Here is a 27,052-nt window from a genome sequence, read left to right on the forward strand (position 1 = left end):
ATTTCTGAGAGAGAGAGAGAGAGAGAGAGAGACAGCGTGAGCAGGGGAGGGTCAGAGAGAGAGGGAGACACAGAATCTGAAACAGGTTCCAGGCTCTGAGCTGGCTTTCAGCACAGAGCCTGATGTGGGGCTTGAACCTACAAACCGCAAGATCATGACCTGAGCCGAAGTCGGACACATAACCGACTGAGCCACCCAGGCTCCCCTAGGTGTTGGATATTAAGACAGAATGAATCATAATTCCTGCCCTTGGGGAACTCAGATCCAGCAGGCAAATGGAAATATTGGCAAGGATTACAACCCAGGGTGGCAAGAGGTTGTTAACAGTGTAAAGGTAATACCCTAGAAGGAGTTGACAGGAAAAGTTGCTGAGGAGGTGACTCTGGAGTAGAGTTGACCAGACAGACAGAAAGAGAGGAGTCCTAAGCGGAAGGAACAATACATGCAAAAGTACAAAAGTTAAACTTTTTAGAATACAGTAGTGGTATTTCATTTGGACTACGTGGCCTCAAATACCCTCCAATTCTAAGATTCTGTGTGCTGTGTATTTTTTTCACTTCCTGGCAGATATTATGTGTATGTGTGTATTTCAGTTGTCATTTTTCATAGGAAGCAAAAACAGTAACTTCTTGTTTGATTTTTGTTCGTAGTCAAGTTCATCCGAGAAGTAACACCATATATCAAGAAGCCATCATTAGTATCAGATCTACCATGGGAAGGTGCATCTCCTCAGTCACCAAGCTTTAGTGGCAGTGAGGACTCTGGTTCTCCAAAACACCAGAACAGCACCAAGGACAGGAAGGTCATCCCTCTCAAAATGTGCTTTGCTGCTAGAAACCTAAGCATGCCGGATCTGGAAAACAGGTGAGCTGTACATAAGAAGAAAATCACTGACAGCTTTATAAACTTAAGGATGTGTTGCAGTATAACTTATGCGTATTATTAATACTATGACTGTTGACTAAATTATACAGAGGAAAACATCAGTCTGAGATGAGAGAGTAATCTTTGGAGTTCCATATTTAGATTACTTCACACATGTATGTACATGTAATTGTATAGAAATATTTTGCACAAACAGGCAAGAAATTTAATGTGGTGACTCCCAGGGAGCAAAATTGGATTAGAATTTAGAAGAGAAGGGGCTTCTGCTCTTCATTTCACACTTTTCTGGAGTGTTAGTACTTTTCTCACTATGAAATTACTTTATAATCTAAAAAATTCTTGTTAAAGAAAAATTTTTTTAATGTTTTATTTATTTCTGAGAGAGAGAGAGAGAGAGAAAGAGAGACAGTGTGAGCAGGGGAGGGTCAGAGAGAGAGGGAGATACAGAATCTGAAACAGGTTCCAGGCTCTAGGCTGGCTGTCAGCACAGAGCCCAACACGGGGCTGGAACCCACGAACCGTGAGATCATGACCTGAGCCAAAGTCAGATGCTTAACTGACTGAGCCACCTACGTGCCCCAAGAAAAATTTTTAAATGTCTCCTTACGTGGAAACTCCTAATACTGTGGCTAGTGTATAAAGTCAGAGATCTGATTATAGGTATGGCTGTATCTACTAGCAATGTGACCCTGGCAAGTTAACATCTCTTGCGTTTCCTTATTTTTTTTTTAAATGTTTGTTTATTTTTGAGAGAGAGAGAGTGCGAGTGAGGTAGGGACAGAGATAGAGGAAGACAGAGGATGCAAAGCTGGCTCTGTGTTGACAGCACAGAGCCTGATGCAGGGCTCGAACTCATGAACCAAACTGTGAGATCATGACTTGAGCTGAAGTTGGACGCCCAACTGACTGAGCCACCCAGGCGCCCCTTGAGTTTCTTTATTTGTAAAAAGGGAGAGCTGAATTGAATAATTTCTTTTTTTTTTTTAAGATTTTATTTTCAAGTACTCTCCATACCAAACGTGGGGCTCACAGTCAGTTCAAGACCAAGAGTTGCATGCTTCACCATCCAAGTCAGCCAGTGCCCTGATCTCATTTTAAAGCAACCAATGTAATTACTGATTCAGTATCAAATGTTAGTTTATTTATTTTTTGAGAGAGAGAAAGCAGAGGAGTGGTAGAGAGAGAGGAAAACAGAGGATCTAAAGCAGGCTCCACTCTGCACTGATGGCCAAGAGCCCTTTGTGGAGCTTGAGCTAAAGCTGTGAGATAATGACCTGAGCTGAAGTTGGACGCTTAACTGACTGAGCCACCCACACACCCCTGGATGGATACTTTCTCTTTTCTTTTTCCTTTTTTTAATTTATTTATTTTTGAGAGAGAGAGAAAGAGAGAACATTTGGCGGAGGAACAGAGAGAAAGGGGAACAGAGGATCCAAAGCAGGCTCTGTGCAGACAGCAGAGAGGCCTGATGTGGGGCTCAAACCCACAGACTGCGAACTCATGACCTGAGCCGAAGGCAGCTGCTTAACCGACTGAGCCTCCCAGGCACCCCTGGATTGAATAGTTTCTAACGTCCCTCCTAGTTCTGTAACCATTTGGGTTCTGTGACTTTGTATTCAGTGACTCCATGAAGTGGTACTGGTAAACCTAGTGTTAGGTTAGAGATTAGGGAAAAACAAGGTGGGAGACAGAGATAAAAAAAACTTATCCAAAGACATAGTTAAGGACAGACTTTTTATAATGTACCTTCACTTTTATCATCTCTTCTGATCTGAATGCCAAAACAGGTGCCCAGTCAGGAGGGGATGGATCACAAGAAGACAGCAAGAAGCTGAATGACTTTGGGCATTTTAGGCCATGGGAACATTCGAAGTCCCACTCTGTAATATATGGTGTGCTGGAAAGTGTTGAGCTCTGCAACCAGACAGACCTTGTGGAAATCACAATTAGGGTGACCTGCTAAAAGGAAAGCTCTTAGCAAATCCTTTTATCTCCATTACCTACCATATCCTCGTCTGTTAAAAACGATAGTAATACTTAACTAAATGTGCAGATTAAATGAGCCAATACATATTTGCATTTGCCTTTGCATAGAGCTAGGCATATAGTAGGTTCTCAAGAAAGAGCAGCTTAAAAAAGTCTTAACTACCAACTATGCATATACATTGTGAAAATTTTATTCTGATATATTTATATAATTTTTGTTTGCTTTCTTTTAGAAGTTCAAGATATTATAGAAATTGTTCCAAGTTACATATAGATTTATTTTTGAAAGATTGTGTGCATGTTAAATCATATCTAAATACAGTGCAGCTTGGTCTTTAAAGAAATGCACTATTTTTTTCATAAAGTAAGAATTTAGTTTGTAAATTAGTTTGCCTCTTAAGTCAAAATTAATTTTTTTTCTTCAAATGAGAAATACTTACATAGAGCCTTTGGTTAATCATGAACCTAAAAAAATTAGTAGGGACCACAAAGAAGGAACTAGAATAGAGAAACAATGTGATAAAGAACAAACAGCAACTAAATTTGTCAACCAGTTATGAAGCTGACCAGAGTTTTCAGGCTAAGTCTCTTCATTGTAAATCATTTCTGAGAATGAGAATAGATTTGTTATCTTAGTCTGTTTTGGCTGCTATAACAAAATACCATAGACTGAATAGCTTATAAACAGCAGAAATTTATTTTTCACAGTTCTGGGACAGGATAGGAATCTAAGATACGGCGCCTGCAGATTCAGTATCTGGTGAGGGCCAACTTCCTGATTCATAGGTGGCTGTCTTCCTGCTATGTCCTCACATGGCAGAAGAGTCTAGAGAGCTCTCTGGGGTCTCTTTTATAAGAGCACTTATCCCATTCATGAATTCTCTCCCTTCATGACCTTACCACCTCCCGAAGGTCCCATGTCCTAATATTAGGATTTTAACATATGATGTGAGGGACACAAACATTCAGTCTGTAGCACCCATAGTGCTGCTGATACAGCTGGGTACTAGAGAAAAAGACAAAGGGTTATAAAGTTTCCATAGAACTCTGGAGTGTTGGGAGTGGGGAGAACAAGGAAGAAGGTGATATGACTTGGCTGTATTATTGAATGTTGTACTACTTTATCTTCTACCTAGACATCTTTTAGAGCTCATTAACCCTGGCCTTTATTAAAACTTGGGGCTGCATTCTCTGTAGTATAAATGGTAAATGCTAAAGATATTGGGTGCAGGATCAGTTTTGAAATACGCCTTCAGAACCAATTGGAGAGAGCAGTTTGGGATACAAGAGTTGTATCATACCTTGCTCTTCAGTAAAATGTGTCAGTCTTCTGGGCCATATTATACAATACAAGGAAAGGTCTTAAGAGATTCAGCCTATTGTAGATTCTCAGTCTTAATGCTGCAAAGTAATTTGTTTCTCATTTTACTTGAAATACTAAAATTTGTAGATAGTTTGCTTTTTATAAAATATAAATTGGAAGAGATTCAAGGTTATTTCTTTTATCGCTCTTACTTGCATTTCATTGTGCTGTGTAGACAAAAAGAAAAGTAGTAGAATTACAAGTACCTGGAAAAATTATGCATAACTTCAGTTATGTTCACAAGAATGTGAACATCTATCTTGTATTTCTTAGCAGTAAAAAAAAAATGTTCAGAACCCACTAACTAATTAGATAGTAGTTAAGATAATGGGCTTTGTAACTTTAACCAAGGTATTTGCTTTCTATAAACCTTGGTTCCCTCCTGTATAAAATGAAAGCTTATGTGCAGGTTAAATAAGAGAATGATTGTAAAATCGGCCTAGTAAGCTTTCAGTATACTATTATTATAGGTGTCATGTTCTTAGGACCTTAAATACATTCTTTAATTCCTCTATCCTGTTTTCTGTCTGTAAAATGGACATAATAATGCTTGCCCACTAGAGTCTTTTAGAACTACTTCAAGGATAAATAAGATAATATCTATAAAATCACTTGAAGCTCTTTGATCCTTAAATTTATGTTAGCTCTGGCACAGGAAAATGTCATGACAAATAACACAGCTGCAACATTTAAAGCCATGTTAAAAAACAGTCCATTGTGGTAATAGTAAAAATAAGTCTTGTTAGGACATTTGTGAGCAAAACATTTATCAAGTTGCAGTTTTATATAACTGACCATATTTCTGTTTGAAAATTTTAATTTCAACATAGTTTCTTGTAAAACTCAGAGCAAGAAATAGGCCTGGATGTTCCCTAATGTGAAAGTACTTATATGGTTTTTAAGCCCTTGGTAGGCATGTGGTTTCCCATCATTCTTTATTTCCCCCCTAACATTTTATTGGGGAAAATCTTCCAGCATATAGCAAGGTCAAAAGAATTCTATAGTCAACATTCATTTTCCCACCACCTAGATTCTCCATGAACGTTTTACTGTACTTGCTTTAGCACAGATTGACCCATCTATCCATCCATCACTCCCTTTTACTTTTCTTGGATACACTTCAGTATGAATTGTAGTCAATATTTCCCTCCTAAATACTTAAGCATGCATATAGATAAGTAATTCAGTGTTTCATTGTAGTTTTTTTTTCCTTTTGAGGAAATATTTACATATAATAAAATGCACAAATCATAAACTTTGACAAGTGCATATAATTTTGTATCCCAAGCTTATCAAGATAAAGAACATCACCATCACCCTGGAAAGTTTTCTGTGCCCCTTCTCAGTCAATTCTTTCTCCCACCTTCAAAGGCTACTACTATTCTGACTTCCTAGTATAGATTAGTTTTAACTATTATAAAACTTTGTATAAATGTAATTATATGTACTCTTGTGGTAGAATTCTTTTACTCAGCCTAAAGTTTTTGAGATTCATTTATCTTGTTGCATATGTCAAAAAAATTTTTATCCCTTATTGCTGATTGATGTTATATGAATATATCACGGTTTCATTATCTGTTTTCCCATCAATGGGAGCTAATGTTAATAAAGTTAGAGTTTTGAGTTCATATTAACTCAGAGTTAATATGTTCAGAGTTAATATTAATTAATATTAATAAAGTTACTATGAATATTTTTGTACAACCCTTTACAGGCATATATTTTCATTTTTCTTGGGTAAGTTCCTAGGTGTGGAATTGCTGGGTCAAAAAGTTTAGTTTTGGGGGTGCCTGGCTGGCTCAGTTGGTAAAGCATATGACTCTTGATCTTGGGTTATAGATTCAAGTCCCACACTGGGTGTAGAATTATTAAAAATAAAATCTTAAAAAAGAAGGTTTAATTTTCTTAGAACTACTAGACTTTTTCCCCAAAGTGATTGTGCCATTTAAAGGAATACTGTTATCAATAAATTAATACTGTATTAATAAATTAAATACACCAGCAATATATGAGAGATTGCATTGTTCCACATCCTCGCCAACATTGGAGTCAGTCTTTCTAATATTAACTATTCTGGTCGTGTGTAGCAGAATCTCTTTTTGGATCATCTTTTATTTCAACATAAAGGTTTCACTTTCTAAACCAAAAGTTTATTTAACATGAGAGGGGAAACATCCTTTTTTTCTGTTTTACTACTTTGATTTAGTTTTGGTGTCTAGTGCTGAAAAAAAGTGCTGATCATCAGAATGAGTAAATGAGGAGGAAGTTTGCTCTCTTTCCCCACATTGAGTTCTCAAGACCTCACTAGAGGCTTCTGATAGTTATAAGCAGTTCATTGTGGGAAGCGAAAGCTAAATAAATAATGATGAAGTCCAGAGGAAGAACATGAGCCCATTCCTTCACAGACGGCATTGCGAGCAGTGTAGAGTTCAGCAAGGACAAGGTGTTCTTAAATGCTGCTCTTCAGGGTACCTAGGTGGGTCAGTCAGCTGAGCGTCTGACTCTGGGTTTTGACTCAGGTCATGATCTCACAGTTCTTGAGTTCAAGCTCCATGTGGGGCTCTGTGCTGACAGTGTGGAGCCTGGTTGGTATTCTCTGTCTTCCTCTCTCTCTTCCCCTCCCCCACTTGTGCTCGCTCTTTCTCTCTGAAAAATAAACATTTTTTTAAATGCTACTTTTAAGAAATATAAATCTTTTACCTTGAACTGGTTCACAAAGTCTTGGTCATCTTCACATTGGCTATTTTCCATGTAAAAGGTAAATTTTTGGCTTTATAAAACAATATTATTATTGAATAAAATATATGTTATATATATATGTTTACTAAAAGAAGAAGTAAGCAGGCTAGACTTGCAGAATCTTATATCTGGTGTACCTAAACATTGATTTGATTCATCTGATCAAAATGTACTTGTATTTCTCAGGAAATCCTCAGTGGTTTGATTAGAGGCCAAAACTTTTCACACTGTAGCTGTCTCCTCCTCTCTCCTGTAAGCTAAACAATTTCTGGCAGACTGCCTTCAAATTTTTATGAGCAGAGTTTTCATTCAAGTTTTTCTTTTAAAACAACAGACTTTCTGAAATGCTTTGTCTCCTTCATCAGTTCTGGGGCCCCTTCTCCAAAGGCAAAGTCTTCTGGATGCTAGAATCCTCAGTCATGTTTTAGAGCTTATTTTCAGTTTCTTGTAAGTTAATTTTCTATTTCATAGTCTGTTCTTAAGAAACACTTAGATTTCAGGGGCGCCTGGATCACTCAGTTGGTTGAACATCTGACTTCGGCTCAGGTCATGGTCTTGAGGTTTGTGGGTTTGAGCCCCACATCAGGCTCTGTGCTGACAGCTCAGAGCCTACAGCCTGCTTCAGATTCTGTGTCTCCCTTTCTCTCTGCCCCTTCCCTGCTCGTGCTCTGTCTCTCTCTCTGTCTCAGAAATAAATAAACATTAATATTTTAAAAAAGAAACACTTAGATTTCCCTTTTCATGAAAATTTGGTGCTCCTGACTTGTAAACTAATTTAGTGTCTGTTTTCATCTTTTCCCAGCCTCGTGGTCCCTGTATCTTATCCTGTTTAATCAGGTTTAGTTTTATTTTATAACAGATTTCTTTCCCATTCTTCCAGTTATTAATAAGTAGGATCTTTGACATCAGGATTTTCAGAGTTTAGACTGTATGAAAGGAGTCTGAGAGACTGTCCCAGAAACAGTATGAAGTGTAAAGACGTTTTCAGAAGGTGAACATTTTGTGCCTAGAGAAGGATGAACAGATTCCTATCTTTAGTACTAAGTAGGTCAGTAGGAGGAGTGAAAGAAATTTTCGTCATGGTTTTGCGACCAAACTTTTTAGCATGTGTTTAAAGGATATTAATCTGGTTACAGTGCCAAAGCAGCCAGGTGGAAATAAATAGCCCCAAACAACCAACCTAATAGAAGGACTGAATTAGGGACATCACTGGCTCTTCTACCAGTTTAGTGGGATGAGAGTGGGTATGAATCTGTTGCTGGGTTGAGGGTGGGGCAGTCACTGGCTGCTGGGTGTGGGACATGCTGGAAGAGATGTTCAGCCAGCCTTTCTATTTTAGCTGTGTGTTTTACTCCCACTCCCAGAGGTAACTGGTGCCTCTAATTTTTTCATCCTCTTCAAGATTCTATGATATGGGTTGGCTAGGAATTTACTCTCCCCATTTTTCTTAGGCCTGCTTAACTCATTAACTCCTCATTCTGTTTACCAGCTTCCAAAATTTTGTTGTAGTTGCTCTTCTTCTGTTCTTTCTTGTAGGATTATGCTCTTTATTTTTATTTATTTATATTTTTAAGTTTATTTCCTTGAGAGAGACAGCATGATTAGGGGAGGAGAAGAGAGGGAAGAGAGAGAACCCCAAGGAAGCTCTGCACTGCCAGCACAGAGCCCAGTGCAGGGCTTGAACTCATGAGACCATGAGATCATGACATGAGCCGAAACCCAAGAGTCGATGCTTAACTGACTGAGCCACCCAGGTGCCCCAAGATTATGCTTTTTATTTGTTTAAAAAAATGTGTTTAGGGGTACCTGGGTGGCTCAGTCAGTTAAGTGTCTGACTTTGGCTCAGGTCATGATCTCCCAGTTTGTGAATTCGAGCCCCACGTCAGGCTCCATACTGACAGCTCAGAGCCTAGAGCCTGCTTCAGATTCTGTGTCTCCCTCTCTCTCTCTGCCCTTCCCCTGCATGCATTCTGCCTATCTTAAGTTTTTTTTAAATTTAATGTTTATTTATTTATTTTGAGAGAGAGAAGAGAGCACATGAGCAGGGGAGGGGCAGGGACACAGAAAGGGACAGAGAGAATCCCAAGCAGGCTCTATACTGTCAGCATAGGGCTTGACATGGGGCTTGAACCCATGAATCATGAGATCATGACCTGAGCCAAAACCAAGAGTTGAATGTTCAACTGACTGAGCCACTCAGGCGCCCCAGGATGATGCTCTTTAAAAGTCCCCTTTAATGTGGAGAAACGGGCACCCTCCTACACTGTTGGTGGGAATGTAAACTGGTACAGCCCCTCTGGAAAACAGTGTGGAGGTTCCTCAGGAAACTAACAATAGAACTCCCTTACGACCCAGCAATAGCACTGCTAGGAATTTACCCAAGGGATACAGAAATGCTGAGACATAGGAGCACATGTACCCCAATGTTCATAGCAGCACTCTCCACAATAGCTAAAACATGGAAAGAGCCTAAGTGTCCATCAACAGATGAATGGATCAAGAAGATGTGGTTTATCTATACCATGGAATACTACATGGCAATGAGAAACAATGAAATCTGGCCCTGTGTAGCAACATGGATGGACCTTGAGGGTGTTATGCTGAGCGAAATAAGTCAGGCAGAGAAGGACAAATATCATATGTTTGCACGTATAGGAGGATTAGGAGGAACTTGACGGAGGAACAAGGGGGAGAAGAAGGGCGGAAATGGTGGGGGAAAGGGAGAGAGGCAAACCATGAGAGACTCTTGAATGCTGACAAAAACTGAGGACTGATGGATGTGGGGGGGAGGGGGGGATGGGCATGGAGGAGGGCACTTTGGGGATGAGCACTGAGTGTTATGTAGAAACTAATTTGACAATAAACTATTTGTAAAAAAAAAAAAAAAAGTCCCCTTTAGAGTCACCTGGCTGGCTCAGTCGGTAAAGCATGTGACTCTTGATCTTGGGGTTGTGAGTTGGAGCCCCACGTTGGGGGTAGAGATTACTTAAAATCAATCTATCAATCAATCCCCTTTAAAGTTTGCTGACGACTTCTTAGATACAGCACCAAGAGCACAAAACAGAAACCAAAAAAACTGATGAGTTGAATTTCATGAAAATTAAAAACTTTTGCTTAGTAGAAAGGCACTTGTAATAAGGTCTCCAGGAAAACAGAAACAATAGGTCAGGTGATGGGTGGAGAGATGGATGGATGGATGGATGGTTGGATGAATGGAGAAATAGATTTTAGGAATTGGCTTAGGCCATTTTGAAGGCCAGTCCCATGATCTGGTGTCTACAAGGTGAAAAACCAGGAAAGCCTGTGGTATAATTCAGTCTGAGTCCAAAGGCCCAAAAACCCAGAGTACAAGTATGCAAGAGCCGGAGAAGATGGATGTTTCAAGTAAAGCAGAAAGCAAATTTACCCTTTCCACCTATTGTTCTATTCATGCCCTGAGTGGATTGGTTGATGCCTACCCAAATTAGCAAGGGCCATTTTCTTTCTATTTTTTTTAACTTTTTTAATTAATTAATTAATTAATTTATTTATTTATTTATTTATTTATGAGAGACAGAGACAGAGCATGAATGGGGGAGGGGCAGAGAGAGAGGGAGACAGAATCCAAAGCAGGCTTCAGGCTCTGAGCTGTCAGCACAGGGCCTGATGCAGGGCTCGAACCCAGGAACCACGAGGTCATGACATGAGCCAAAGTTGGATGCCTAACAGACTGAGCCACCCAGGCAACCCTTTTTTTTTGAAAGAGAGAGAGTGCAAGCAGGGGAGAGGCGGTGAGGGTGGAGACAGAAGTTCTGAAATGGACTCTGTGCTGACAGCAGATAGCCCAGTGCAGGGCTCAAACTCCCAAACCACAAAATCATGTCCTGAGTCGAATTTGGATACAACCAGCTGAGCCACCCAGGCACTCCAAGGCCATTTTCTATTGATAATGCTACTTTCTTCCAGAAAAATCCTAACAGACACACCCAGAAATAGTGTTTTGCAAGGAATCTGGGCATCCTTTAGCCCAGTTAAGGTGATACATAAAATTAACTATCACATAGTGTTAAGAGAATGAAAAGAGAAGCCACAGATTGGAAGAAAATCTTTGTGAAATACATATCAGATAAAGGACTGGTATCCAAAATATACAAGGAATTCTTTTTTTTTTTTTTTTTAATTTGTTTTGAGAGAAGGAGAGAATACACAAGCAAGGGAGGGAGAGAGAGAGGGAGATTCCCAAGCAGGCTCTGCACATCAGATGTGGGACTTGAACGCACAAATCATGAGATCATGACCAGCCAAAACTGAGTCAGACACTCAACCCACTGAGCCACCCATGGGGCCGTCAAAGAATTTTTAGAACTCAACAGTAAGAAACCAACCCAATTAAAAATGTGCAACAGATCTGAACAATCACCTCACAAAGAAGAAATGCAGATGGCAAATAAGAATATGAAAGTACGGGGCACCTGGGTGGCTCATTTGGGTAAGCGTCCGACTTTGGCTCAGGTCAGGATCTCACGGTTCGTGGGTTCAAGCCCCGCATCGGGCTCTGTGACAGCTAGCTCAGAGCCTGGAGCCTGTCTTTAGATTCTGTGACTCCCTCTGTCTCTGACCCTCCCCTGCTCACGCTGTCTCTATCTTTCTCTCAAAAATAAATAAAAACATTTTTAAAAAGTTAAAAAAAAAAAAGGATATGAAAGTGCTGGGGGGCCTGGGTGGATCAGTGGGTTGAGTGTCCGACTTCAGCTCAGGTCACGATATCGCCCGTGGGTTCAAGCCCCGCTTTGGGCTCTGCTGACGGCTCAGAGCCTGGAGGCTGCTTCTGATTCTGTCTCCCTCTCTCTCTGCCCCTCCCCCCACACTCTATCTCTCTCTCTCAAAATAAATAAACATTAAAAAAATTGTTTTAAAGAATATGAAAGGTGTTCAACTTCCTATGTCATCAGGGAATTGCAAATTAAAACAAGGAGATACCACAATATGCATATGAGAATGGCCAAAATCCGAAACACTGGCAGCACAAATACTAAAGAGGAACATTGAGCAACAGGAACTCCTACCAACTCATTGTTGGTAGGAATCAAAAATGGTACAGCCACTTTGGAAGACAGTTTCGTACGAAGCTAAACATAGTCTTACTATTTGACCTAGCAGTTGGGCTCCTTGGTATTTACCCAAAAGAGTTGAAAACTTATGTTCTTAAAAAGACCTGCACACAAATGTTTATGAAAGCTTTATTCATAATTGCCAAAGCTTTGAAAGCAAACAAGAAGCCTTTTAATAGGTGATCGTGGTACATCCAGACATTGAAGTATTCAGCAATAAAAAAATAATAAGCCCTCAAACCACAAAAGACATGGTGAAACCTTAAATGCATATTGCTAAGTGAAAGAAGCCAGTCTGAAAAAGCAACATAGTGTATGATTTCGTGGAGACAATAAAATGATTAGTGGTTGCCAGAAGTCAGGGCTGGGGCCTGAGTGATGGAGGAATCAATAGGTGGAGCAAAGGGGATTTTTAAAGCAGTGAAATTATTATTCTCTACAATACAGTAATAGTAGAGACATGGCATACATTTGCCAAAACTCCGAATATAACGCAAGGAGTGAATTGGGATTTTAGTTCATAATATTGTATCCATGTTGAGGGGTGCCTAACTAACAATTTTTAGGGCCACCTGGGTGGCTCAGTCATTTGAAAGTCCAACTTGAGCTCAAATCATGATCTCATGGTCTGTGAGTTCAAGCCCCACCTCAGGCTCTGGGCTGACAGCTCAGAGCCTGGAGCCTGCTTTAAATTCAGTGTCTCCCTCTCTCTCTGCCCTTACCCCACTAGTGCACGGGTGTGTGCTCTCTCTCTATCTCTCTCAAAAAATAAATAACATTAAAAATGTTTTAAAGGAATATTATATCAGGATTGGTTCATCGTTTGTAACAAATGTACCACACTAATGCAAGATGTTAATGATTGAGTATATTATGGAGAGACAAGGAGGGGTATTTGGGAGTTCTCTGTACTTCTTACTCATTTTTTTATGTAAACCTAATACTGCTAAATAAAAAAATCCATTATGTTTTTCAAAAATCCCCTTTCATTGTATTTAGTGGGATTTCAGGAAGGAATAGACTAAATGTGTATACTCAATTGCTGTGGTATATAGAGGGTTCTAGAAATACTGGAAATACTTTTTTTTAAGATTAGTATAAATAAATTATAAAACAGCTTGTTTTGGGTTTGTATTCATACATTATCTAATAATCTAGCATTGTATTTTATAGATAACTACTTGTCATTAAATAAATTTATACTCTAAATTAGGTTTGGCTACTTTAATGATTAGTTGAATAGTTTCTCTGAATAATGCAATTATTAACTCCTCCAAAGAATTATAATAGAAGTTATTCTACCTTTTAGTGTTATATTTTATTGTTATTGAGTACAATGTACTGTTTTAAATCTTCTTCCCATAACAGATATATAGCTATTTTTCTTCTAGAGAATGTAATCAATATTTTAGCCAATAAATAGCTTAAAGACCATGACAGCAACAGTTGATATAGTGAAATATAAAATAAAAAAGAATAAATAATAAATATGATAAAATAACATAAAGGACTAAGTAAAGGTCAATATGAATATTAAGTTGTTTATCTTCCTCTTTCTACTTTTGCTGGCTTTTAGGATGGAGGAATTCCTCCTGTCTAGTAGTCTGTCCTACTGGTGAGCTCTGTGTAGTTTCATCTTTCTTAGGTCCAATTAAATCTCCCCAGGCCATTTCTCTCTCTACTGTAACTCATCTTACATCCTACCATAAGGTTATTTCTAATTAATTTACTTTATGGTTTTAATTGTGGGAAAATACACATAACATAAAATTTACCATCTTAACCATTAAGTTTATTTATTTCTTTTTGAGAGAGAAAGAGTGTGAGTGGGGTGGGGCAGAGAAGGAGAGGGGAGAGGGGGGATCCCAAGCAGGCTCCACACTGTCAGTATGGAGCCCTATCATGACTCGAGCTGAAATCAAGAGTTGGATGCTTAACTGACTGAGCCTCCCAAGCGCTCTCCCATCTTAACCATTTTAAGTATATAACCACAATCTCAAGAACTTTTTCATCTTGCAAAACTAAAACTCCAGATCTATTAATTAGACAACTCCCTATTTGCCCCCCTTCCCAGCAACTACCATTCTAGTTTTGTTTCTATGAGTTTGACTACTGTAGATCTTTCATATAAAGTGGACTCATACAACATTTCCCCCTCAGTGACTAGCTTATTTCATTTAGCACAGTGTCCTCAAGGCTCACCCATATTGCAGCTGATGTCAGAAATCCTTTGCTTTTTAAGGCTGCATAACATGCCATTGTTTGTATCATCCCACATTTTGTTTGTCCATCCCGTCAGTTGTTTGTCCAATCCCATTTGGGTTGTTTTTACCTTTTGGCTATATGAATGATACTGCTATACACATAGATGTACAAATACTTTATTAAATTATTTTTTATTTGATTGTTTTGATATGTTGTTCCCCTGTCGAGAATCCTCAGTGACTCCACATTGCTTACCAGTTAGTATCCAGACTTAATCTGTTCCTCAAACCCCATAAATTTTGGTCCAAGCTACTTCTCACTATATTTAGCTAAAGTATAAGAAACCAAATAAATAAATTCATTAAAACTGCAACTAAAACAAAAGCAAATACCTTATGACTTGCTATCTAAAGATTTTTTTCTGACTAACATGAATTTTCTAGTATGGACTTAAGTGACATTTTGATTGTTCCCAGATCTTATTTTATGTTGTGGCTATTTTCTAGAGCTTCTTGGCCTTTTGGCTATTGCCCTAGAACTTTGAAGGCATATAAAACATGGATAGACTGGTAGCTGGATGACTAACTCCAGTGAGAGGGCAAGTGAATAGATAGGTGATAGGTAAGTACAAGGTAGATGTGTTTAAAACCTGCTTCAGGGGCACACGGGTGGCTCAGTTGGTTAAGCATCTGATTTCAGCTCAGGTCATCATCTCGCGGTCAGTGAGTTTGACACCTCACGTCGATCTCTGTGCTGACAGCTCAGAGCCTGTAGCCTGTGTCAGATTCTGTGTCTCCCTTTCTTCCCCTTCCCCTCTTATGCTCTGTCTGTCTCTCTGAAAAATAAACATTTAAAAAAATAAATAAATTGGGGCACGTGTGTGGCTCAGTCGGTTAAGCATCTGACTTCGGCTCAGGTCATGATCTCGCGGTTCATGGGTTCCAACCCTGCATCGAGTTCTGTGCTGACAGCTCAGAGCCTGGAGTCTGTTTCAGATTCTGTGTCTCCCCCTCTCGCTGCCCTTCCCCTGCTCATGCTCTGTCTCTATCTCAAAAATTATTAAACTACAATAAATAAATTAAATAAACAAACAAACACACAAACCACTTCAAAGCAGGACAGTAGCTCAGTAAATGTGCCTCAGAGGTGTAGTGGCCTCCTTTGCAGTCCTGCTTTGTTCCTGCCATCTTGCCTCTTTTAAACAAGAACTTCATAGTAATCACAGTCTTTATAGGAGCACTTTTTTTAACCCATAGTTACATTAATTGTTAAATTTCTGCCTTCCCCATTAGATAATAAGTGCAGTGAGGATAGAACCTATCTTATTTTTATCTTTTTCACCACTCTATCTCCAATGTCAGTGTTTCACACTAACTGACATATAGTAGGTGCTCAATAAATGTTTATTTAAGAAAGGACAGACTGGCCAAGTGACGGTTAGTATTTGCCATATTAACTATGTCAAAACACTTGGGAATCATTAAGGGCTGAGAAATGTGGCAAAAGAGAGGGGTGCACAAGCTTCAAGGCAGGAGTGCTAGTATCCATGTAAACTGCTTATCTTTGACAGGTGGCGTAGGATCTCGTGACAGTGCTTCAAGGCAGCAAAAACTGTCTTCAGAAAGATGAAAGAATAAAAAGATCTGTCCTTGGTCGGTGGCAGTTGGTCATTTTCTAACCCACCAAGAAGAACACTCCTGAGAGCTTTTTCTTTTTCCCATTTTGAAAGGTGTATATGCTCCCCCATTAGAACACAACAGTACTTGACTTTCTAAACTCATGTTGGCAAAAACCTTGACCAAAATAGAAGACAGTGCTCAATAAGTTACTTTCTAAGAAATTTGATCAATGTACTTATAAAAACATTTAGCAAATTCCTAAAGATAACTTTTGAAATTTAGATTGTTCTCAGTTGAGCATTAACAAATAATAGTCGTAGGGTTGAAGGTCTCTTAACTGTTTTTCTGCTATGACTCAGTGGCTGATTTAACCATATAATGTTACCCAGACACTAAAAAACAGTTTCAGATTTTCATAAAGAATAATATTCTTCGGTTATTTTCTCTTTTCTTTATTCCGCATGGTGAAAATTTCAGTTCACTATTTGGCAGTAGGATTTATTTACCTAGCAATACCTTACACCAGAATTTTCTACATATTTAAGAAATATCATATCCTTCTTTACAATGTGCCTATGACATCCAACAAGCATGGTTTCCATTTCTTTGACATGGAAATTAAAGCAAAGCGAGGTGTTTTACTGTAGACCATACAATGGATTCCTTCATTTTAGGTCATTACATTAACACACTAAAACAACAGACCCAGCAGTTAGTCTTTCTGATGATTATCTTTCCACATGTGGTTTTCTCTGGAATTGGACCCTAAGGAATTAAGAGAAAGTATCTTTATTCTGGAATTTAAAATTAAAATAGATTTCCAGTTATGTATGTTATACTCTGGCAGGTTTGATGACTTCTGACCTAGCTTTTCTTTTTCTTTTTCCACACAGATTGATAGAACTACATTCTCCTGATAGCAGGAACACGTTGATCCTACGCTGCAAAGATACAGCTACAGCACACTCCTGGTTCGTAGCTATCCACACCAACATAATGGCTCTCCTCCCACAGGTATTGGCTGAGCTCAATGCCATGCTTGGTGCAACCAGTACAGCAGGAGGCAGCAAGGAGGTCAAGCACATTGCCTGGCTGGCAGAACAGGTGGGTTGAGAGGCAGGGCAGGGTCTCCCTGGGTCACCATTGAGAGCCAAAGTGTCTCCCCCATTTCATATATCTGTAATATTTATCATGTAGTCAGGTCCTGGATATTGAGCTTGTCGATCTTTTGTTTGTCGGTCTTGTGTTTCTCCTCCCTATCATTTTAGTTATTTGTTGCTAGTTATCACCTGCACAGAAGAACTGACTGTCATTATAATCATCATCACAACATAACTAAAAAAGATACTCTTATTACCATGTCTCTCCTTAATGACAGAGGATAATTTTCATGACAGAGGATAATTTTCATGATTTGAGAATAGGATCAGCAAAAGTTTTCTGCAAAGGGCCCAGTAGTGTCACAACTACTTGACTCTGCAGTTACAGCAAGAAAGCAATAATAGACATATGAAAATGGAGAGGTGTGGCTGTGTTTCAATACAACTTTATTTTCAAAAACAGGTACTGGGCTGCATTTGGCCCATAGGCCCTACTTTCACAACCCCTGTTCTAGTCTATGGCCAGAGTTTCAGGGCCAGATTGCCTACTTCCCTGTTCTGGGAAAAGTGTATAAAATATGCAAAATATCTTACAATCCATTCAACACAAATGTACAGTTGTCTTCTATAGCTGAAAAATGAACAGAAACAAAGCCTAAGTGGACATTGGGTAAAGGGAAAGGAAGAACTTAATCCAATTTAGTTTAAATCCCATTTTGACAAAAGGGAGACTCTGAATATACATGATATTGTAGTACATCCTTTTTCCTTTGAGTCCTTCACTGGCAGTTGGGGCAGCAGGAGTTGAAAAAGGAAGACTGGACTAAGGGTTCCAAGAGGAGTGTTCAAGTGATAGTTCTGGTTTTCACTAGTGTTAGATCTCTTTAAAGATTTCTTCATCTGTTTGAATCCTAATTCCTTCATGTGTGTCCACGGGGGCAGGGATTATGTCAGTATCAGCCCAGGAATATTTTGTTCTTTTCTTTTTGTTTTGTTTTAACTACAGTTTGTGAGGTCTGGCCCTCTACCTCAACAGAGTTCTAATTTGATAGATCTGTGGTGGGGCCAAGCAGTCTTGTTGGGTAGCTTCCCAAGAGATTGTGTGGAGACCAACTTTGGACTCTACTAATCTGTTTTTTCTTATGACTCTAAAATTTTATAAACATTTCAAGTAATCGTTTATAATGTATTAGAACACAGAATTAATGCTGTGATAATTTTGAGGAAGTATAATTAGGATAACTAAGAAGAGAAGAAACTAATGAAAATTATGGTATAAGTACTTTTGACTTTGAAAGTTTTAGTATTTTAGTTATGTTTACCATTGCTTCTAAATTTTAAGTTTTTAATTTTAATTCCAATATAGTTAACATACAGTGTTATATTAGTTTCAGGTGTACAATATGGTGATTCAACAATTCTATACATTACTCAGTGCTCTTCATGGTAAGTATACTCTTTAAACCCCATCACCTATTTCATCCAGCTCCCTTCTGATAACCATCAGTTTGTTCTCTATAGTTAAGAGTCTGTTTCTTGGCTATTCCAAAAAACAGAAAAGGAAGGAAAACTTACAAATTCATTCTATGAGATCAGCATGACCCTGATACCAAAACCAGATAAAGATACCACCAAAACAGAGAACTACAGGCGAATATCCCTGATGAGTATAGATGCAAAACTTCTTAACAAAATACTAGCAAACCATATTCAAAAATATTATTTAAAAAATTATTCACCACAATCAAATGGGTTTTTTTCTTGGGTTTTAAGAGTGATTCACTATTTGCAAATCAATCACTGTGATACATCACATCAATGAGAGAAAGGATAAGAACCATATAATTTCAGTAGATGCAGAAAAAGCCTTTGGCAAGTACAACATCCATTCATGATAAAAGCCCTCAGCACAGTTTTAGAGGGAACATACTTCAACATAATAAAGGCTATAGATGAAAAACCCACAGCAAATGTCATACTCAGTGGGGAAAAACTAAAAACTTTCCCCCTAAGGTTAGGAACAAGAAGGGGCGCCTGGGTGGCTTAGTCGGTTAAGTGTCCGACTTTCGCTTAGGTCATGATCTCCCAGTTCGTGGGTTCGAGCCCCGCGTCGGGCTCTGTGCTGACAGCCAGCTCAGAGCCTGGAGCCTGTTTCAGTCTGTGACTCCCTCTCTCTCTGACCCTCTCCTGCTCGCGCTGTCTCTCTCTCTCTCTCCCCTAGAAAGAAATAAAACATTTAAGAAATAACTAAATAAAATTACTTAAAAAAAAAAAAAAAGGTCAGGAACAAGACAAGGATGTTCACTCTCACCACTTTTATTCAACATAGTACTGAAAGTCCTAGCCATAGCAATAAGACAACAAAAATAAATAAAGGCATCCAAATTGGTAAGGAAGAAGTAAAACTTTCAGTTTGCAGATGATGTGATACTCTATGTAGAAAACCCAAAAGACTCTACCAAAAAAACTGCTAGAACTGATAAATTCAGTAAAATCACAGTCTACAAAATCAATGTGCAGAAATCTGTTGTGTTTCTATAATCTAAACAATCCCATTTACAATTGCACCCAAAAGATGCAATAATAAGATACCTAGGAATAAACCTAACCAAAGAGGTCAAAGACCTACATGTACTCTGAAAACTGTAAAACACTGATGAAGGAGATTGAAGATAACACCAAGAAATGGAAAGATGTTCCATGCTTGTGGATTTGAACAAATATTGTTAAAATGTCTATACTACCAAAACAATCTACGCATTTAATGCAATCCCTATCAAAATACCAACATTATTTTTCATAGAACTAGAACAACTAAAATATGTATGGAAGTGCAAAAGACCCCAAATAGCCAAAGCAGTCTTGAAAAAGAAAAGCAAAACTGGAGGCACCACACTTCTGGACTTCAGGTTATATTACAAAGCTGTAGTAATCAAAACAATATGATACTGGGACAAAAGTAGACCTATAGATCAATGAAACAGAATAAAAAAATCAGAAATAAACCCACAATTATATGATATTAATCTTCAACAAAGGTGGAAAGAATAACCAGTGGGAAAAAGAATGTCTTTTCAATAAATGGTGCTGAGAAAACTAGAGAGCAACATGGAAAAAAATGAAACTGGACCACTTTCGTACACCATACAGAAAAATAAATTCAAAATGGATTAAAGACCTAAATGTGAGACATGAAACCATAAACGTCCTAGAAGAGAACACAGGCAGTAATTTCTCTGACATCGACCATAGCAACACCTTTCTAGAGATGTCTCTTGAAGCAGGGAAAGCAAATGGGAAAACTATTGGGACTGTATCAAAATAAAAAGCTTCTGCACTAGGGCACCTGGGTGGCTCAGGCAGTTAAGTGACTGCTGGTTTTACCTTAGGTCACCATCTCACTGTTGGTGAGATTGAGCCCTGCACTGGGCTTCATCCTGACAGTATGGAGCCTGCTTGGGATCCTTTCTCTCTCCTTCTGTCTCTGCCCCTCCCCTATTCATGTGCTCACTTTCACTGTCTCTCTCTCTCTTTCAAAATAAATAAAGATTAAAAAAAAAATAGCTTCTGCACAGCAAAGTAAACAATCAACAAATCTAAAAAGCAACCTACTCAATGGGAGAAAATATTTGCCAATGATATATTTTATAAAAGCTTAGTATCCAAAATATATAAAGAACTTCTAAAACTCAACACCCCAAAACCAAATAATTCAATTTAAAAATGGAGAGAAAACACAATCAGACATTTCTCCAAAGAAGACCTCTAGATCACCAACAATACATAAAGAGATGGTCAATGTCACTCAACATCAGGGAAATGCAAATCAAAACTACAATGAGATATAACACCTCACACCTGTCAGAATGGCTAAAATAAAAAAACACAGAAAACAACAGGCGTTGACGAGGATGTGGAGAGAAAGGGGACCACTTGTTCAGTTGATAGGAATGCAGACTGGTACAGCCACTGTAGAAAACAGTATGGAGGTCCTCATAAAGTTAAAAGTAGAACCACCTTATGATCTTGTAACCAGACTACTGGGTATTTACCCAAAGAATACAAAAAACACTAATTCAAAAGGATATATGCACCATTATGTTTATGGCAGCATTATTTACAATAACCAAGGTATGGAAGCGGCCCAAACATCCATTAGGAGATGAATGTCTAAAGAAGATGTGGTATATAGATACAAAGGAATATTATTCAGCCATAAAAAAAGAACGAAATCTTGGCATTTACAATGACATGAATGGGGCTAGAGAGTACAAGGCTAAGTGAAATAAGCCAGTTAGAGAAAGACAAATTACCACGTAATTTCACTTATGTGGAATTTAAGAAACATAAGAAACAAGCAAAGGGGAAAAAAAATAAGAGAGGGACAATTCAAGAAACAGACTCTTAACTCTAGAGAACAAACTGGTAGTCACTGGAGTGGAAGTAGGGCAAGGAGTGAGTAAACTAAGTAATGAGGATTAAAGAGTGCACTGCTTGTAATGAGCACAGGGGTGAGGTATGAAATTGTTGAATTACACCTGGAACTGACATAACACTGTATGTTAACTAACTGGAATTAAAATAAAAACTTAAAAAAATAAAATGCACTTTTTATCCTAAAAAAAAAGTGTGTTTCTTGATTTGTCTCTCTTTTTTTTTTTCCTTTGTTCTTTTGTTTTATTTCTTAAATTCCACATATGAATGAAATCCTATGGTATTTGTCTTTTTCTTTTTTTTTTTCCTATTTTTAATTTTTTTTTTTTTTACAAATAGTTTATTGTCAAATTAGTTTCCACATAACACTCAGTGCTCATCCCCACAAGTGTCCTCCTCCATGCCCATCCCCCCTCCCCCCCACATCCATCAGTCCTCAGTTTTTGTCAGCATTCAAGAGTCTCTCATGGTTTGCCTCTCTCCCTTTCCCCCACCATTTCCCCCCTTCTTCTCCCCCTTGTTCCTCCGTCAAGTTCCTCCTAATCCTCCTATACGTGCAAACATATGATATTTGTCCTTCTCTGCCTGACTTATTTCGCTCAGCGTAACACCCTCAAGGTCCATCCATGTTGCGACACATGGCCAGATTTCTTGGTTTCTCATTGCCATGTAGTATTCCATGGTATAGATAAACCACATCTTCTTGATCCATTCGTCTGTTGATGGACACTTAGGCTCTTTCCATGTTTTAGCTATTGTGGAGAGTGCTGCTATGAACAATGGGGTACATGTGCTCCTATGCCTCAGCATTTCTGTATCCCTTGGGTAAATTCCTAGCAGTGCTATTGCTGGGTCATAGGGGAGTTCTATTGTTAGTTTCCTGAGGAACCTCCACACTGTTTTCCAGAGGGGCTGTATTTGTCTTTTTCTGACTGACTTATTTCACCTAGCATAGTAATATTCTCCAGGACCATCTATGTCATTGCAAATGGCAAGATTTCATTGTTTTTATGGCTGAATAATATTCCATTGTGTATATATGTATATGTGTGTGTGTGTGTGTGTGTGTGTGTGTATACATACACACAGCATCTTTTTTTTTAAGATTTTAATTTTAAGTAATCTCTACACCCAGCATGGGGCTCGAACTTAAACCACTAGATCAAGAGTTGTGTGCTCCACTGACTGAGCCAGTCAGGCATCCCTGTACCACATCTTCTTTAATCAGTCATCTATTGATGGACACTTGGGCTGCTTCCACAGATTAGCTATTGTAAATAATGCTGCTGTAAACATAGGGGCATCTGTACCTTTTTGAATTCGTGTTTTTGTATTTGGGGGTAAATACCCGGTAGTAGTATTACAATGCTACTGGACTGTGGGATAGTTCTATTTTTAATTTTTTGAAGAACCTCCTTACTGGTTTCCACAGTGGTTTCCCCAGTATGCGTTCTTACCAACAGTGCATGAAGGTCCCTTTCTTCCCCACATCCTTGCCAACACTTGTTTTTTCTTGTGTTTTTTATTTTAGCCATTCTAACAGGTGTGAGGTGATATCTCCTTGTAGTTTTGATTTGCACCCTGATAATGAGTGACGTTGAGCATCTTTTTATGTGTCTGTTGGTGATCTGAATGTCTTTGGAGAAATGTCTGTTCCTGTCTTCTCTCCATTTTTAAATTTAATTATTTGTTTTTTGAGTGTTGAGTTGTATAAGTTGATTGCTTCTAAATTTTTATACACTGATTGAAAAACTCAATTTGAGTATTAATTGTGCTGCACTTTCAGCCATGTTAGAAATGTTCATGATATGCCTGGGTGTCTCAGTTGGTTAAGTGTCCGACTTCAGCTCAGGTTGTGATCTTGGGGTCCGTGAGTTTGAGCCCTGCATCAGGCTCTGTGCTGAAAGCTTGGAGCCTGGATCCTGCTTTCGATTCTGTGTGTCCCTCTCTCTCTTTCTGTTCCTCTCCCACTTGGACTCTGTTTCTCTCTCTCAAAAATAAAGATTAAAAAATTAAAAGAAAAAAATGTTCATGATTTTAAAAGGTAATACATTCACATGGTTCAAAGGTTAAAATTAAAAGTTAAAAGGTGAAAAGTCTTACTCTCCTTTCTGTCCCCCATCTAGCCAATCCCCACCTTGCCCCCAGAGAGATAACCACTTTCATTCCCTTCCAGAGAATCACTTGAGAGTTTCTTTATGCAAATAAAAGCAAATATGAACACATATTCTTCGTCTTCTCTTTTATAAAAGAAGATAACATATTATGCATACTACTTAATACTTGCTCTTTTTTTTTTCATTAAACAGTATATCCTGGCAATCTTCCCATATCAACGCAGAGAGAGTATTCTTTCTTACAACTGTATAGTTTTCCATTGTGTAGCCATAATTAAATAAGCACTCCTCCCGATCTTGTTACAGTCTTTTCATTATAGACTATGGTACTGTGAATGACCTTGTAGTTTGTCCTTTCACACATATGCTATCTATGGCCTTTGGTTTCCAAGTTCAGATATATCAAATAATAAGGGAACCTGTATTATCTGAATATATTTGGTTCTCAAGTTTCAAGGAGTAGTAAAACTTTGGTTAGTAAGGGATTTATCCAAAAATATAACTGATGCAACAGTTTCTGTTGGATATCGAGAGCTTGGAGTGTAGGGGATATTTCTATACCTGGAGAATAAATCCCCAAAAGTGCTGGGTCCAAGGGTGTGTGAGCCAGCTATCGCTATATGACAAATGGCTCCAAAACATAGTGGCTTTAAAATAACAAATATTTACTTCATGTAGTTTCTAAAGATCAGGAATATAGCAGCGGTGTGACTGGGTGGTTCTGGCTTGGGATCCCTCGTGAAGTTGCAGTCAGACTGTTAGCGGGGAGGCAGCCATCCGAGGACTTGACTGGGGTGTTGACAAGTCTGCTTCCAGCATGGTTCAATCACATGACTACTGGCAGAAGGCCTCAGTTTTCTGCCATGGAGACCTTGGTACAGGGCCACCTGAATGTCTTTAAGACCTAGCTACAGGTTTTCTTCAGTGTGAGTGATCTGAGAAAAAGAACAAGAAAGATGCCACAGTGCCATTTTTTAACCTAGTCTTGTTTTCTTTTCTTTTCTTTTCTTTTCTTTTCTTTTCTTTTCTTTTCTTTTCTTTTCTCTTCTCTTCTCTTCTCTTCTCTTCTCTTCTTTTCTTTTCTTTTCTTTTCTTTTCTTTTCTTTTTTCTTTTTATTAGCAGCAGCGAGTTTCTAAGTTCACTCTACACCCAAGGGCTCCATCTCTTAAAAGAAAGTGTTGTAAAAAATTCGTGGACATAATTTTTAAAGTACCACAAAGAGTATATGCATTTGTAATTTTGATAAATATTTCCAAATTGCCTTCCATCAGATTCCCACCAGCAATATATGAGAGCTGTCAGACTTTCAAATTGAAATTAATTTGGTTTATGCTACACAAAGACAAGTAGAAAGGAGAAAAATAAAGTCACCAATTCATCACAATATGTATTTTATGGGCCATACATATAATATGTATTTATGTGGTGATTCCTCCAATCAGTTTTGAGCTCTTAGAACATGGGAGCACATTTCCCCCCCAAATCTTTACTGCCCCCAGAGAACTTAGCTTAATGGTATATATACCATAGATGCTCAGTAATTTTTTTTGTGTCTATCTCTACATATGCATAAGAAAAGCAACCAGAGAAGTTACTAACTATAAAATATTACCAAAAACAGAAGCGCAGCGTTGGGAAATAATACTAAGTAAAAAAGTTTAATCTCTTTGAAAAATAGTACCACTGAACTAATTCAAAGCATTATTTCTAAAATATTCTTGATTTTTACTTTTTTTGGGGGGGTTACCCAAATCAGAGATTGCTGGCAGTATTTGGTGTTCAAGCAAGACTGGATACATATAGAGGTATTATATTGAGCTTATGTATCTGATTAAGATTGAACTAATCTTTATGATTATATATGCCAAAATGCCAAAGCCTTTTCTAATTGGAAGATTGTTTAATTCTTTGAGTGTGAAAATGGTTAAAATAATTTTAGATCATATAATCTGTTCAATATAAGTAAGCATTTCTTTTGGCATGAGATATATTTACTGAAAATCTTGCATATAAATGAAATTGTTTCAGTTGTACTTAGAGAAGATAGTTATTTTACAGAGATAAATTTAGGAAGGATCATTTATTTAACTTTAAATGATCTGTCCTTAATTTTTTTGTTATTCCACATTATTAAAAACTGAGTTTGCTTAAAACAGAGAAAATCTGTAATACAGATAATTGGTAACCGATACATAATCTCTTCTCTGCATAGGGACTTCTGTTTCTTCATTGATCCTGATTTTTATGTGACTAATAGTTTACTTTTTTAGTTGGGTATAGTCTTTTTTTTTTTTTTTAGTTGGTTATAGTCTTAAAAGAATTTTATTTAAGTTGGCCAAATGGGGGGACATATTTTACCTTTAAAACCAGCATTTTTTAGGCTTTTGAGTATTCATTAGAAAAGACAAGACAGCCAAAGAAAGCTTTGTTTCCACGATTCCTACTTTGTTCCCGATCATTCTCAAAATGTATAAAGACTCAAATTAGGAACATATACACTAAATTGGCATTAGTGGAATGCTTATTTAGTTTCTTATCTGTTTTCTATCCTAATAACAAAATGAAGAACAGAAGTACATCACCTGTCTAAAAGACTGATTTATAGGATGAAAAGATTTAGGGAATGAAGTGTAACCATTAGTTTTTCATCTTTAGGGCTGTTCAACTCTATTAAAAAAATAAAATCTGGGGTAGGCTGCTGTTTGGCCAGGTGTGTGCATGTGTGGGTGTTGAAACTCAAACAGACCAGAACCCTAACATTAGTATCCCTCTTTTCTCTGGCCAAAACCGTAATAGTGGAGCCCCAAGGCTGCTTGCACTGCTACCACAACCAAAAATACATGCTATCTATATAGCAGGCAGTATTTTGACTCCAGTGAAAGCAAATAGGATACTTATAACTTAAGAAAATTGGCAAACAGAATGAGTTAAATTGATGTTTCATTTTTCTCCAGTGGTAAGTAGAAGGACTAAGGACTCCAAAGGGCCAAAGAATAAATAGTTTTTAAGAATTAAAAAAAAATTTTTAATGTTTATTCATTTTTTGAGGGGGAGGGAGAGACAGAATCCAAAGCAGTTTCCAGTCTCTGAGCTATCAGCACAGAGCATGACACAGGGCTCAAACTCATGAACCGTGAGACCATGACCTGAGCCAAAGTCAGACACTTAACTGACTGAGCCACCTAGGCACCTCTAAAAGTTGTTAGTTGAACAAAAAGTTCTCTGTCTTGAAACTGGATATTGTTTCTATTGATATTAGCAATTTTCCTTTGTTGCCTAAAATATCTTCTTTAGGAAGAAATGCATTTAATTTAAGTTTCCCAAATGCACATATGCTGATCTAGCCTTTAAAATCTCTCTTGTAACTTAGGGGAAAAGTTAATTTTAAAAAGTCAGATTGCCATTTTAACCTCTTTGGAAGATAGATTTTATATTATAGTAGTTCCCCTTATGTATGGGGGATATGTTTCTTCTTTCTTTTATGTTAATGTTTATTTTTGAGAGAAAGAGAGA

At 38.0% G+C, this 27,052-nt stretch overlaps 1 protein-coding gene across 1 annotated transcript in view; it reads left to right on the plus strand.

Moving 5' to 3' along the window:
• Positions 1 to 27,052, plus strand: part of SNTB2 (syntrophin beta 2) — a 99,115-nt gene that overhangs the window by 48,902 nt on the left and 23,161 nt on the right. Inside the window, exons 2-3 of the mRNA XM_039221365.1 lie at positions 651 to 864; positions 16,781 to 16,991. Coding sequence (XP_039077296.1) covers positions 651 to 864; positions 16,781 to 16,991 — 425 coding nt within the window. The remainder of the gene's footprint in view (positions 1 to 650; positions 865 to 16,780; positions 16,992 to 27,052) is intronic.

This window comes from Hyaena hyaena, unplaced genomic scaffold, assembly GCF_003009895.1.
Source record: "Hyaena hyaena isolate Hyena2069 unplaced genomic scaffold, ASM300989v1 scaffold_18, whole genome shotgun sequence".
Lineage (NCBI taxonomy): Eukaryota > Metazoa > Chordata > Mammalia > Carnivora > Hyaenidae > Hyaena > Hyaena hyaena.